The 15602-nt window shown below is 34.3% G+C and overlaps 1 protein-coding gene across 4 annotated transcripts in view; it reads left to right on the plus strand.

Moving 5' to 3' along the window:
• Positions 1 to 283: 283 nt before the first annotated feature.
• LOC143069790 (uncharacterized) overlaps positions 284 to 15602 on the plus strand; it is a 50803-nt gene continuing 35484 nt past the window's right edge. For 2 of the 4 annotated variants that reach the window (XM_076244585.1, XM_076244588.1), the window contains exons 1-13: positions 284 to 475; positions 2414 to 2547; positions 3440 to 3529; positions 4353 to 4464; positions 5275 to 5303; positions 6087 to 6366; positions 7154 to 9780; positions 10197 to 10325; positions 12368 to 12401; positions 12984 to 13072; positions 13494 to 13571; positions 14246 to 14356; positions 15041 to 15112. In XM_076244585.1, the coding sequence (XP_076100700.1) occupies positions 349 to 475; positions 2414 to 2547; positions 3440 to 3529; positions 4353 to 4464; positions 5275 to 5303; positions 6087 to 6366; positions 7154 to 9780; positions 10197 to 10325; positions 12368 to 12401; positions 12984 to 13072; positions 13494 to 13571; positions 14246 to 14356; positions 15041 to 15112 (3912 nt within the window). In that variant the 5' untranslated portion in view covers positions 284 to 348. The remainder of the gene's footprint in view (positions 476 to 2413; positions 2548 to 3439; positions 3530 to 4352; positions 4465 to 5274; positions 5304 to 6086; positions 6367 to 7153; positions 9781 to 10196; positions 10326 to 12367; positions 12402 to 12983; positions 13073 to 13493; positions 13572 to 14245; positions 14357 to 15040; positions 15113 to 15602) is intronic. The other 2 variants (XM_076244587.1, XM_076244586.1) reach the window with 2 other exon arrangements.

Here is a 15602-nt window from a genome sequence, read left to right on the forward strand (position 1 = left end):
GTATATGATAAAGTTCATTTATAAAAAAATTATAGCGAAATCCTATATTATAAATTTTTTTTATTTATACCCAGGAGCCCCCTTAAAACTGATGAGTTACACGGTTCAAACAGTATTTTAATAAAGACATCTTGTTTCAAACTGGTCCGAGGTGTCTTTAAAAAAATCAGCTACTTGTCTTGGTACGAGCGGTCTTTGGTCCGAGTTAATCTAATTTCTGTTGAACTGGTCCCTGTGTTGATTTCTTGCTACACTCAACATCACACATATCAAGAAACAGTCTACCGGATGTTAAAAAAATTGCAGCTGATTTTTCTTACGTGTACAAGCCATTGAAAACAAATTGAAATGAAACCACGGCTTGTTTGTCGAATCCAGATGATTTCAAAAGTGCTTATTGTATTGCTTTATGCCATTCAATGTTCAGGGTCGAAAATTTCAGATTTGCGACTTTGTGCAGACGATGATTGTAAAAGTAAGTCCACAATAACAAAACATGCGGCATATTTTTTTTTAAAGCAATAGTCCAGTACTACTTTCAACTTGCAATTAAGCAGTCATTTATTATTTGAAGGTGGTAGGTTTACCCTAATCACTGTTTGTTTCAATTTCCTGTTCCCTCCAGTGTAATTAAGTTGTTCCCAATACACCTTATTGCTATTTCAGTTTTTGGAAATCTGTCCCGCTTGACCAGAGAATCTGTACCACTTGATCTCTTTATATCATACAACAATCTCAATCCATTTTGTCGTTAGATATTTTTTGCGGGAACTTTTGTGATTGTTCAGTTATGGTGGACAAATAGCGATAAGGTGGATCTCATTGGGGTCTTAGTGTGACACGTGAAAATCTAATTATTGTGCTATGAAAACGGGAAATGAAGTTGAGCGGGACACTGGAAAGTACAAAAAATGAGAATTGCTTACGTACATAGTGTAAGCTGGATACAGGACTCTGACAAAACAGTAAGCGGGATCTGGGGTCAGAACCCCCCAATGAGACCCCTGATAAGGTGTATTCCCCTTAATCCAGGGTTGTTTCTCATACTTACACATATAGTGATAGTTATAAGTACTTTACATCTATAATGATAGTTATGAGATTACTCTGACGTCCAACAGCTGTTTTGCCAGACAAGCTTGGGCCGTGGGATGGACAACCTTGGAATTATATAAATCGGGTATCAATTTGTTCATTTTTCATTTATCTCTTCATTTATGTAATTTTCACTTACCTGCCACCCTTTATTTTCTCATATTTAGACAGTTTTCACAGTGACCCACTGATTCTGGCATTTTGACTTTCATTTTGAAAGATTGTCATGTGATCACGAGAAAAAAGTAAGGCACAATGGACTATGGGAAATGATGTTTGCATATGACCCTAGGTCAATATGAATACATGTATATAATCTAACACCTCACTCATTTACAATGCAAGCAATGTAAATATCTTAGAGCTTCCGAATGTTATTGTGGTTGGCACTAAATGCTTAAAACCGAACTCCTGTAAAGGAGGTGAAAAATCATGGTTGGCTCCTAAATGTTAAATATCGATCTCCTATAAAGGAGGTGAAAAAAGTTTAAATATTTGCATATTTGAGTCTTGAGGTCTTGTACATGTAACTTGACGTCCATTTTAAGGGTGGCAGGTAGGTGAAACTTGCATACATTTGTAGATGAAGAGAAAAATAAACAAATTGATACCCAATTTATATAAAATTTTCCAAGGCCGTCTGTTGGCACCATCAGCGACAAAGCAGCGTATCTTTTTTGGACGGGCAAATATCCACTTTTTGATATGGAACGAGCTCTGACATCCCATGACCGCAGCTTGTCTGGCAAAACAGCTGTTGGACGTCAGAGTAATCTCTGACTACTTTAATGATAAACCTCAAGTGTGATGCGTTGCTTTCACTCACAAACCTGCTATTCCCATGACTGTTTGTCAACATAGGACAGTCCTGGGATAGTTGTTATTACAATGAGGAGGTTGACATTTTTTATATGGCCAAAATTTAAAAAAAATGTTAAGGTTTAATAAGATTTCCACCTAAAAAAGTCTACCACTCTGTTTAAGTTTGACTTATTCATGAAGATGAAAACATACCATAATGTGACATTGTCCATATCGACAAGTTAATGTTTAGTATTTAATTAGGAAAATAAGAAAGGAAAATGATCTGAAAAACAATATCAACCAAAAAAGATTTAAGTCATTAATTATATATTCTAGTATTGAACATTGGAAATTGGTCATTGTTGAAAATGCTCATATATGTATGTAAATTCCAGTTAGATCTTCTTGTTTACAATTGTATTTAGTCTTGGATGTTTGAAGTGTATTTATCAAATCAAGGATTACATTTCCATCTTACTGTGGTGTTACTTAAAAAATGTATTTTATTTTTCAGCTATGTTATCATTAGCCAAGACATTAGCTAGACATCATCACAATGATCCTATTTTCCTTACATTCAGTCGTGGAGAAGTTGTACAAATATTAAGTAAATCTGCAGGAAACAGACCAGATCTTTGGGGCGGACAGGTAACTAATTCAGTGGAAATTTTAACGAAAAAAAATATATGATGTCCTGTTTGAAAAATGTTACAGCATATATGTATGTATAACAAAAAATTATGTTTATAACTGTAATTCAGTATTGTTAGCAAGAAAGAATATGAACAATTAAACTGATTTTCCAACCTTTATTGTACTGTCTTAACCAAATGAGTAAATTATCAAATGGTTGACACAAACTTGCACATTTAAGTCAGTTGCAACATGGGGACACTTACTTCACAACAAGTCTACTTCTCATCTTTCAAAACTAATAACCAATCATATAAATAAATCAATATGTACCTAATTACTTTTAGAATGAATTAATAGGTCTGTAGTTCCTTTAGGTTATCACTATGAAGTTGTGATTGATTTAGTTTGCAGCAACAGGCATTAAAGTAATGTAAATCAAAATATGAAGCATATATTTAACAAAAAATGGTTTCTGACACAATTTTCTTGGAAAGTGGCACAGAAATTTATGCTGGTGAATTCTGTAGCAACCACTCAAAAGAGGCTAGTGCAGATTAATACCAACCATGTACTCAAATGACTATGATTTGTTTGACCTTGTACAGCAGTACAGGCCATACAAACTTGTGGCATTTGTAGATCGCAACCACAGTGGGGGATCCAAAAGTTTTCATAAGTGGGGGCCCACTGACTGCCTGCTTCAGTGATTCCCTGTATAATCAACCAATTTTTTCACAGAAAAGGGGGGGGGGGCATGCCCCCTGAAAAACCCTCTAAATCCGCCTCTGAACCATGTTAAAATGATATTGATACTTGTAGCTGCTGTAAACAATAAATATTTATCAGTGTTATTGTACATGAATAATCTATATAATCAATCTTTGTTTTTTACTTTTGTTTTCAGATTGGAGATAGAAAAGGTTACTTTCCAAGATCATTTGTGAGGGAATATAAAGTAGAAATTCCCAACCCAGGAAAGATAGTTCCCACAGAGGTTAGTCTATAACTTCGAGTGAATATTAATGTGAAATCCCCAACCCTGGAAGGATAATCCTCACAGATGTCTGTATAGTTTTCAGGAAATATAAATAAAAATCCCTAAACCCCTGAAAAATAGTTCTCACAAAAGTAGTAAAAATAGTAATAAGGATGAAATCCTACATGTATATCCTGGAAGTATAGTCCCCATGGTGTTTGGTATATAGTTGCTAGTTAAAATACTTATAATCCTTAGACTTAGGTCTGGAGACCTTTGCCAGACCTAGCTCTGGAGACTTTTACCTGGCCTTTCAGTCATATAACATTTTGCTCAATTCTTGGTTCACAATAATCCATATTAAAAGTAATATAATTGTAAGGAGTTGAAAATATAGCAAAATAATGCAAACTTTTGTTATTGGTAAACTTAATTTTAACCATCAATTCAGGAGCTATTTTTTCATATATATATATATATACTACAGCTGTAGTAGTCTGTACATGTTTATGATTAATTTTGACAATGTCAAAAGATGACATTGAATTTATATCTGAATTTTTTAAATCTAAATTAGAAGAAGAAAAAAAAACATTTTTGTTGTGAATTTACAATATGGACCTGGAATTATCCCCCTTTGTATACCTTATGCAAGTTATGGACTACATCCATCATTTGAATATAGTTGTGTTGCCCTGTGAATAGGGTTAAATTGTGATGTGATATGGTATGGTATGGTTTTGTTTTTGTTAAAAAAGAAAATAATAGTAAAAGGGTGGCTGAACATGAGAATATTTTGTGTTTCCATTTCCAATAAGGTTATTTCTCTTATATTTTTTAGGGTAATGAACCAAAGCCACCATTGACTCAGCCAGAAGGTGAGAAAGATGAAACTGAACTTGAAGATGAGGATGAGACTGATATTAAAGAAGATGACGAAGGATACAAAAGTGGTAAATTATTTTCTATTTATTAAATTTTGTAATTAAAATAAATGATTAAAGAAATGTACATTTATGCCTTAAAGGATTGAAGGCATATTAACAGTACAAAAATATACACAATTCTAAAAATTACAAAATATCAACTATTTTTACCCTCTTGCTGCCGGAGGGACACATGTGTCGACACTGACTGTGCAGAAGGGACACATATGTCCATGTTTTAATTTATGCAAGCTTCTCGTCAGTGCTGTACCTTTATCAAAATAAAAGGCAGTAAATTAAAAAAAGTGTTATAAGTTTCTACAATGTCTCTCAAATGTAACGGTCAATACGTCATGACGTCATATATCGAATGACGTCATTGTTTGGCATGTCACGCCACCAACGTTGATCCGTCGCATTTCCTGGCATATTAAATGCAACCCTGAAAAACAACTGACAGCAAGAGGGTTAGAAATGCAATGGAGTTTTAACCATTTTAATGTGTACACAAACCTACTCCATTGCATGTCAAGAGCAAATATTGCATAAATGTAGAAGCAAAACTCTCAATAAAAAAAGATGTGCATTGTCTCATCTACCAACAGGATGACCACTCACTTGCACAAGGTTACAAATTTTAAAGAGGACACCTTATTTGTTATAAACTGTATGAATACTTGGTAACATAATATAAACTGATCTGCACAGTCCAGCTACCAACTGGATGCCATATGTGATACCTTGTATTTCTCAGCTGAATGATGTAAAGAGTTCAGAACCATTGAGATTAGTCTGAAATCCTTACTTAACTTCTCTTAACTTTGATTTGTTTTGTAGATGAGAATCCAGAGGAAACAGAGAAAAAGGTAATTAAGAACATAAAATATAAGAGAACAGCAAATCCATTGGCAGGTCTAGGGGGGGGTTCCGGGGGTTGGAACCCCCCTTTTTTTTGGCCGATCAATGCATTTGAATGGGTGCATATAGTTGGAACCCCCCTTCACTCTGGGTTGGGAACCCCCCCCCCCTTTTTCAAATGGCTGGATCCGCCCCTGAAATCTGCAAAATGCCTTTGATTACTGTGGATTCAATATTATTCCTTGGAAACCAATTTTCGTAAGTTTCATAGGTACAGTAGAACCACGAATTCAAATTGATACCCACAAAAGTAAATGAATCACCAGTTAATGGCTGCTTTTAAGCTTCTCCAGTCTGTTCAAATATGTTAAGAAGGAGTTTCCCAAAAGAATAAATAAGTTGTCTATAAAAGAAATTAAACCTGTTTCTAATCAGATTTATATTTTGTTTAGCCAGTTTTTGATTAGAAAAGCAGAAAGGAGGTTTTCTGTTCTCTAACTTCAGTTTGCATCAACCAAATGTAATGAAACTTATAAATAATACTAATTACCACAAAACACAGATCTTGATTTTTGGGGGCATCACTTTAATCTTTCTAAAGTTATGCCCCTTTACAAATGGAATAATTGCTTTATTTTCCATATTCATTCTCTCACTTGATTTTTAAATTATAAAAATGTAGATTTTGTTTTCGCCAGTTGTTAAGAAATTTAGATTTTGTTTTTGTCAATTGTTTAAATTAGAGAAGTGTATGTTTTGTTTAGCCAGTTGGTGTTTTATTGCTATTGCAGGATAACAAAGATGGCTTGGAGTTTTCAGACTACGACGGAACAGACATTGAAACAGAAGACAATGAGGTCACAATTGAGGAAGATGTTGGAAAGCAAGATGAGGTCAAAAATGAAGCACAACAGAATGAGGTCAGAGGTGAAGGCCAACAGGATGTAGGGAAAGATGGCAATACACAACAAGATGAACCTAAAACTGGTGATGATAAGACAAAGCAACAAGACGGAGATGATAAGACAGAAAAGGCCACAGGAGATGATACAAAACAGGAGGAGATTAAAGGTTTCTTATTTGTCATTAATTATTTTGTTTCAATTTGATTTCGATGGCAACAATTTTTTCTAAGTAAAACAGCTTATTGATTAATATTTTTTTCTTCTGTAAAAAGTAAAATCACAAAAATAATGAACTCCAAGGAAAATTCAAAATGGAAAGTCCTTAATCAAATGGTAAAACCTGTGTTGAATATATTTATTGTTTAATATTCAAAATTGACAACAACACATCAAATGGTCTGCAATTTTATTATGTAAGGTCTACATCTTTCACCTGCGAGGCAGGTGTCTTCAGGCCTGCCTCGCAGGTGAAACATGTAGACCTTAGATAATAAAATTGCAGACCATTTGAAATGTTGTTGTCAATTTTGAATATTATTTAATTATTGCATTAATTTGCATGATTTGACAACCTGGCATACCAAGGTATCCACTTCAGGGACTCTACCAAAACGATTTCAAAGGTGTTGGTTCACCATACGGAGTTTAATTTATTGTTTGAATACAACCATTTAACCACTGTGTACAACTTCTTTATATTTATATAAATAAATGATTTGATATATTTTGAAATATTAAGTTTAGCTTATTGTAATCAGTATTAAAGTGTTTTTTTTTTTTCAATGAAAGAATTATTAAACATGTAGTGTACATAGACTTGTTTTTAGCTTAAAATGGTTCACATTTATTGTCGGGGACATTTAAGGATTATTACACTGTCTTCTGTTTGTTACACGAAGTATATAAAGTTTTTTAACTGTTGAACTAATAAGATTTTCTGTACATAATTTCAGGTGATAATACAGAGGTAGATGAAACAGAAGTAGGGGGAGATGAAATGGAGAAAGAGGATAACAAAGAGGAGATGAAGGATGTGAAGGTAGATGAATCTGATAGTCTCAAACCAGAGGAAAAAAGTAGTGAAACTCCAGATGTCAAAGGTCAAGATCAGAAAGTTGCAGATGGTGAAAAACCTGATGAAGGTTTACAAATTGTTGAATCGGAAGAAGGATTGCAAATCAGTGATGAAAATCTATTGAATGAAAAAAAAGAGGAGGAAAGTAAAAGTATAGATAATGAAAGTGAGGGGAAAGTTGATGTAGATCAGAAAGAGGACATTGTGAAACCTTCACCTAACATAGTTGAGGCAACGCCATCACCTGATATAGAAAAACCTTTAAAAGAAGTCCAGGCAACTGAATCACCTAACATAGAAAAACCATTGGAAGAAATCCAGGCCACTGAATCACCTAACATAGAAAAACCTTTAGAAGAGGCTAGCAAAACAAAATCGGCTGACATAGAAAAACCTAAAGAAGAGATCCAGGCAACACACCCACCAAATGTAGAAAAACCTTTAGAAGAGGTCTCTGCTAAAGAGATGACCCCACCCTCTGTTGATGAAGTGGTCTCATCTGAGGAGGTCAAGCCCACTCCAGTTGTTGAGGTACCTGCAGAATTAAAGGAGACCTCTGCTGAACAAGTGAAGCCCACACCTGTATTGGAATCGTCACAACCATCAGCAATGGATGGATATACAATCATTGATGGCACACCTTTCCCGTTAGATATGTTTGAAGATTCAGAACCACAGGAAACAGCCCTTAAAGTGGAAAGTTCAACACCAGTAATACAGGCTACTGTTACACAAGATGTTGCTCCTAGTCAAGCAGCACCTTTAGGAGATGGACCAAATGTTGTAGAAATGGAACAAAAGCAGACGCCAGAGCAGAAATCTCAGACCCAAGATCAGTCAGGTCAAACAGGGCAGATGGGGCAAGAAAGAATTGTGGAAAGTGTACAAGGTCAAACTCAACAGAAGGAGAATTCCCCTCATGTGCCTCAAGAAACCGGATCCACAGGAGAACAACTAGATAAAACAGGAGAGACCCAAAACCTGCAGAAAGAGAGTTCCCCTCAAGTACCTCCACAAACTGGTCAAACAGAACAAGGTCAGCAACAACCACAGCAGACAAGGCAAGACCAACCAGAACAAAAATTACCTCAGGAAACTGGGCAGGTTGATCAGAGACAAACAAATGGTCTACAAATGCAGCAAGATCAACAAATGCAGCAAGGTCAACAAGTACAGCAAGGTCAACAGGTACAGCAAGGTCAACAGGTACAGCAAGGTCAACAAACACCGCAAGGTCAACAAATGCAGCAAGTACCAGATCAGATAGTTGAACAAGTGAGACAGCAGGGACCAGGAAGCCTGACAGATGAGCAAAAAATGCAGCTGGAAAAATTGAAATCATCTCAGTCAATTCAGACTGAACAGACAGGTCAACCTGTCCAGGAACAAAAAGGACAAGTTGAGAAAGGTAAACAAGGTCAAATGCCTAAAGAACAAATAATTCAAGATCAAATAATAAAAGAAGACAAAGAGACTAATATTTTGAATGAGGCTGTTAAAAAAGCTTCTGGACTTCATCCTGATGTTGAATTTGTCACTGAAGATTTGATGGAGTTTTTGGATGAGGAGAAGAAAGAATCAAATGAAGATAAACCTGCTGTAGAACAGCCATCCAGTTCTGTTCAGACTGGTACCCCAGTTATCAGTGATAAACCTGATCAACAAGGTGATGCACACCAAAATTCACCATCAAAACACAAAGAACAGACCGGTTCTCCAACACAAACACAGGAGCAAAATGATGGTCCGCAAGGTAAACCAGGTCAGCAACAACAAACTGGTTCCCCATTAGTGAGTGATAAACCAGATCAGCAACAACAAACTGGTTCTCCATTGGTTAGTGATAAACCACTACAGCATCAGCCTGGTTCTTCACAACAACACGCTGGTACCCAAGCACAACCACCAGCTGATCTAAGAGATATAAAACCTATGACAGAAGGAGGAAAGACCGAGCCCCAGGTATTACGGAATGACATTAGAAGTTCTCTGTCAGTAGCTGATCAACTAATGTCTTCTATGAACATGGACATTCCAGCCAAACAACATCAGCATCAGGCAACTATGGTTTTACAGGATAATACTGATATCAAGTTTGGAACAGCCAATGCCACTGACACTAATGTGCCACCAGCCAATTCAGAGCCACATGTACATGATGTTTATAAAACAGCTGACTTCTTGACTAGGAAGCCATTATCACACAATACAGATACCAATGTTAATGGGATACAGAGTGTTCAACCTGATGTTAAAGCTGAAGAGAAACCACAGACTATTACACCTTTACCACAAAAGGAGATAACTCCCCCTCCTGTACAAGATGAGATACCACCACCACCATCACAGCAGAATGTGACCCCTGACCCACAAGATACGGTCCTTACTCGGAAGATTACTGATGACACTCTGGAGGAGGAGGAGAATAAGGAATACCAGGAAAAACAATCATGGAGGGTTGGATTCAGAGGAATGGAGGCTAAACTTAAACTGGTTGTAGAAAAGGTAAGCTTATTGCTAAGTTGATTCTAAAAAGCTGTATTCTAGGGATTGTAGGCCAATCATTGCTGTAGATTGATAATTATATCTCGCTGTATGGCTCATATCAAATTGATCAAACTATTTACAGGGTTAGATTATTGAGGTTGGTAGATTTTAAATTGTTTTTGAAAGGCTAATTATCAGCTTCTATTCAGATTGTAAGGCTGAACACTGTTATTGTTAAGGAAGGATACATATCACACATAAGACATAGATATATATGATTTATAGGGTAAGGTTATAGACAGATGGAGCTAAGTTTAAACTAGATGAAGATAATAATCAGATTAAATGAGCCATGTCAACTAAATTTCTAAGTTGTGCGAATAGAGACCAAATTTAAAGCTGTTTCATCACTTGTTACTTCTTGTTTTTTTCAGCTTCCTCCCTCAATCCAGTCTCTGTTAGAACAGGAACCATTAGGTTTAACACCACAGATGACAGTCCTTGTTGTCATAGTAACAATAACAATGTTAATGACTATTTCCTGTCTGTCCTGTTTATGTGGAGTAAGTACTTATGAGTATGTTGGATTTAGGATTCTGTGGATTTATGGAAGAATCAAATTTAGAAAATATTCAACAAGTTTGTAGCATATGAGTTAACTATGAGTGTTGTTCTGTTACTAGCTGAATTATTTTTGTCGAGCCTGCAACTTTTGTTGCAGAAAGCTCGACATAGGGATAGTGATCCGGCGGCGGCGGCGGCGGCGGCGGCGGCGGCGGCGTTAGCTAACTTCTTAAAAGGTTTATATTTTAGAAGGTGAAAGACCTGGATGCTTCATACTTTGTATATAGATGCCTCATGTTACGAAGTTTCCGTCAGTCACATGTCCAATGTCCTTGACCTCATTTTCATGGTTCAGTGACCACTTGAAAAAAAAGTTCAAAATTTTTGTAATGTTGAATTCTCTCTTATTATAAGTAATAGGATAACTATATTTGGTATGTGCGTACCTTGCAAGGTCCTCATGCCCGTCAGACAGTTTTCACTTGACCTCGACCTCATTTCATGGATCAGTGAACAAGGTTAAGTTTTGGTGGTCAAGTCCATATCTCAGATACTATAAGTAATAGGGCTAGTATATTTGGTGTATGGAAGGACTGGAAGGTGTACATGTCCAACTGGCAGGTGTCATCTGACCTTGACCTCATTTTCATGGTTCAGTGGTTATAGTTAAGTTTTTGTGTTTTGGTCTGTTTTTCTCATACTTTATCTAATAGGTCTACTATATTTGTTGTATGGAATGGTTGTAAGGTGTACATGTCTAGCGGGCAGATGTCATCTGACCTTGACCTCATTTTCATGGTTCAGTGGTCAAAGTTAAGTTTTTAAGTTTTGGTCTTTTTATCTAATATTATATGCCAAAGGTCAACTATATTTGGTGTATGGAAATATATTATGGTCTATATGTCAGTCCCGCAGGTTTTATTTTGACCATGACCTCAATTGCATGGTTCATTGCACAGTGTTAAGTTTTTGTGTTTTGGTCTATTTTTCTTAAACTATAAGTAATAGGTCAACTATATTTGTTATATGGAAGCTTTGTTAGCTGTACATGTCTGCCTGGCATGGTTCATCTGACCTTGACCTACTTTTCATAGTTCATTGGTCTTTGTTTAGCTATCTTGGTTAATGTTAAGTTTATGTGACAGTTGTAATCAAGCTTTATACTTAGGACTATCAACATAAAATCAATGATTAGTAAAGAAGGCGAGACATTTCAGTGTGTGCACTCTTGTTTTTAAACTTGTAGTCTGGAATAAGATATTCTTTTTATTAAATTGACTGTTTTTGGAAATTAAATAGAAAATGCAATAGTATTATTTATTTATGTATTCTTAATTGGTTTTGTCATCAACTAGGTATTGGCAACACCCATTGTTGTATGTTAGTGGAGTGAATTATTAGATTTATTTCTCATGTGAATAGTTATCAAAGATACCAGGATTATAATTTAGTACGCCAGACATGCCTTTCGTCTACATAAGACTCATCAGTGACGCTCATATCGAAATATTTATAAAGCCAAACAAGTACAAAGTTGTAGAGCATTGAGGATCCAAAATTCCAAAAAGTTGTGCCAAATACGGCTAAGGTAATCTATTCCTGGGATTAGAAAATCCTTCGTTTTTCGATAAATTCAAAGTTTTGAAAACAGGAATTTTCTAAAAATGACCACATAATTGATATTCCAGTCAACACCGAAGTGCTGACTACTGGGCTGGTGATACCCTCGGGGACGAAACGTCCACCAGCAGTGGCATCGACCCAGTGGTGTAAATAGTTATTAAAGATACCAAGATTATAATTTAGTACGCCAGACGCGCGTTTCGTCTACATAAGACTCATCAGTGACGCTCATATCGAAATATTTATAAAGCCAAACAAGTACAAAGTTGAAGAGCATTGAGGATCCAAAATTCCAGAAATTACAGGTTTTTATTTTAGTTTGAAATTACTGTCCATATTTAATTGAAACCAATGTATTATATACACATGGTTATTGTTAATATCCCCTTTTCTCTATATACCATTTTGTTTGTTATAGGGAAAGAAGAAACCAAAGAAAACAGATCCAGTAGGTAAGTGTTATGTATATATACGGTCAAATGTTTTAGATGTAAACTTGTAAACCAAATATTCAGCAGGGAATTGAATGAATCAATCAATGATTTTATTGAATTGCAAAGGAAATGATTTTTTTAATGGGCAATTACATTTGTAAAATACTGTTATATTGTGATTGACAGATCACCATTAAATTACAAAAAAACTTGCAATATTTATCATTTTAAAATTACGATTAATATTAGATATAATCTTATTTAATGAAAAATGAGAGGTCTGACAGGAGTAAGGGAACATGGAATGAGGGGACAAGAAGTGAGAGTCAGTGGGCAGGATTTGGGGAAGAGGAGTAAAAATATGGATATTGTGGGAAATTCTTTAGACTGAATTTTGTCTGGGGCATTGGTAAACAAGGACCTTCTGTCCACCACCTCATTAGTAATACCTGGTCTTATACAAGTTTGTTTAAATGCACACTTATGATCTGACTTCTACACATATCTGGTAAGGTTATCTAGACATCCAACATACATTCAGCCCCTTATCTCATTTTGATAATACATGAGAAAGTTAAATATCTTTACATTTCTTTTCAGTTGTGGTCAGAGGTCTTGAAGAAAAGTTGTTCATAGCAACAAAAGAACGAGAAAATGTTGAAGATGAACTTGAAATATCACAGAAAAGGGTATATTTGCAAACAATGTTTTATTAGAACATTATTTGTGTTTTATTGCATGCTTTTGCAAAGGAAGGATGTAATTACAATATTTTAATATAAAAAATATATAATGTATTGAAGGGGTATTTACTAATAATACCTGTTGTGAGACAATAACATTTTCCAAACTCTGAGATTTTAGCAAATATCATTTGAGTGAATGGAATTTAAAGCGCACCTACAAAAAAAAAACATGCATATGTGTCCATTACGACGAAAAAGGTTAAAAAATTCTTCTGACCCAAACCTCCCATCATATGAAATTTTCAATATTAAATAAAAAATCTTAAGTAAAATACAACCACTCCACAATTAATGAATTTGGGTGCTGCCCACCCCCTTACCAGGTTCAATTTTAAAGCAATTAGGTATAATTTATCTTTTATAGGTCAAGGAACTAGAAGAGGAAACAAAATTGCTGGCTTTATCATCTGGTGATGTAGCAACAGAAATTAACAAGTTCAAGGTCAGTAAACAGTTCAAAACTTTAGTTGCACTGGTAAACATTTGTAGAATGTATAAACTATAGAAAGAAAGTTGGTAAGATTTTAAAGTAACAGCTTAAGACAACAAGGTTGATATACTGACTCCAGATGTTTATTTCTTTCAAATGTTTTCTTTTTTGTAATCCCTTTTTTACAATGTAAAATATAATTTATTCTACTATTTCATTGATCTATTTAATGTCAAAAGGTAAGTATTGTTTTAGAAATTAGCATTGTCATGGTTCACTTAATAGTTTCTTTAGATACACAAATAAAATCTTGTATTATCACAACTCAGTTGATATTCACATTTATCAAAGCATGCATTCATTTCTCAAGTTTTCATTTTAGCTCTGTCCTAAACTGTCAACCTTAATTTATATGTAGTTCAAAACCCTCTTTTATTGTCTCCCTTGCTTATATAGATTTACAAAAAAAGCTAAATTTGAAATAAAACAATCTTTCTTTTATTTTTTTTTTTACTAATAGTTATATTGAATATTATGAGTCAATTTTTTCCTATATACCGTTCATTTCTGAAGAATTGTTGTGAGAATTATTAGCTAGGCCATATTTCTATAGCAAAAGGTCTATGTTTTATTTTTATTGGACAATCCAGTTAGTGATATTTGAATCTATTTTTATATTTTTACAGACCTTGATAAAAGAGTATGAGAGCTCTGTGTCATCCCAACAAAATGAGATAGATAAATTAACTACGGAATTGTCACAGAAAAAGAAAGAGACACAGACCAAGTCAAATAAAGTAGGTAACTTGTAGATATAAAATGAAGTCTCAGTACACCAATAAAAATAAGGAGTATAGATTATCATGTTTACTGAACATATATATCTTAAGGTATCAGCTATTAGCCACATTGTAAAACTTTTTGGTGATATCAGTGAAGTGAAAATCTATTTAGATAAACATTTATGGGTAAAAAGAGTACATTGTAGAAATTTTCTAGGAAAAAAATACTGTATTTTACCACAAATCTAGATATGAAAGGGGATAGAATGATTCTTATCTTAACCATCTGTTGATCAATTTTAATTAATATCATCACAAAGCTTTTATTTTTAAATGTGTTTTTTTATAATGTAGAATAGTTAGTGTATTTATATATATATTTAAGGAATGACTGTAATATTTTTTCTGTCTATGAAGAAATAACATTAAAAATTTGGTGCACACTGAATAACGCGCGTAGCGGGATATCAACAGTGTGCACCACATTTTTTATGTTATTTCGAAAAGACAGGAAAAAAATTACAGTCATTTCTTATAATTTAATTCTAAATTCCATTTTAAACCGTAGAAAACCATGAAAAAACGTTGATGACGTCACAATCACATGACTAAATTATGTCTATGGGCTCATAACAAAATAACGTCAGCCAATCAGAAGACGTATTACATCCAAAATTAAATTATATATATATATTTTAGTTTGATGAAACACAGAAACAGTTAAAGAAGAAAGAACAAGCAGTGGAATCAATTTCAGAGAAGTTGAAAAATGTAAGTAAACAAAATGTTTTTAGTCTCATTTCAGGATAAAGGGACAGTTTGATTCCCTCTCTACTTACTGATCTATAAAATGTTAAGTAATTCTCTTTTAAAGGAAATATTTGTAATGTGGATACATTATTATTCTATGGGTACCAATTTTCATGGATTTCATGGGTACAAAGGAATCACAGATTTAAAAGTTCAACAAAATACACATTTTCTAAATGAATATATGCAGACTTTGACAATACAATGAATTCAAATATCCTCTAAATTGCAAATTTACCTCAAACCAGGAAAATTGGTACCCATGAAAATAAATGAATCCACAGTACTCAAATTCAATAAAAATGATTCCACAGTACTCAAATTCAATTTAAATTAGGGATGCAAGTGAGTAATCAAAAACCATACAGCAAAAAAGTCATTTAGAGGTCAGCATACAATCTTTAAAAATAAACATGTTGTTTTCATACATTTACATTAATATATGAACCGT

This window comes from Mytilus galloprovincialis, chromosome 3 (assembly GCF_965363235.1).
Source record: "Mytilus galloprovincialis chromosome 3, xbMytGall1.hap1.1, whole genome shotgun sequence".
NCBI classification, from domain to species: domain Eukaryota; kingdom Metazoa; phylum Mollusca; class Bivalvia; order Mytilida; family Mytilidae; genus Mytilus; species Mytilus galloprovincialis.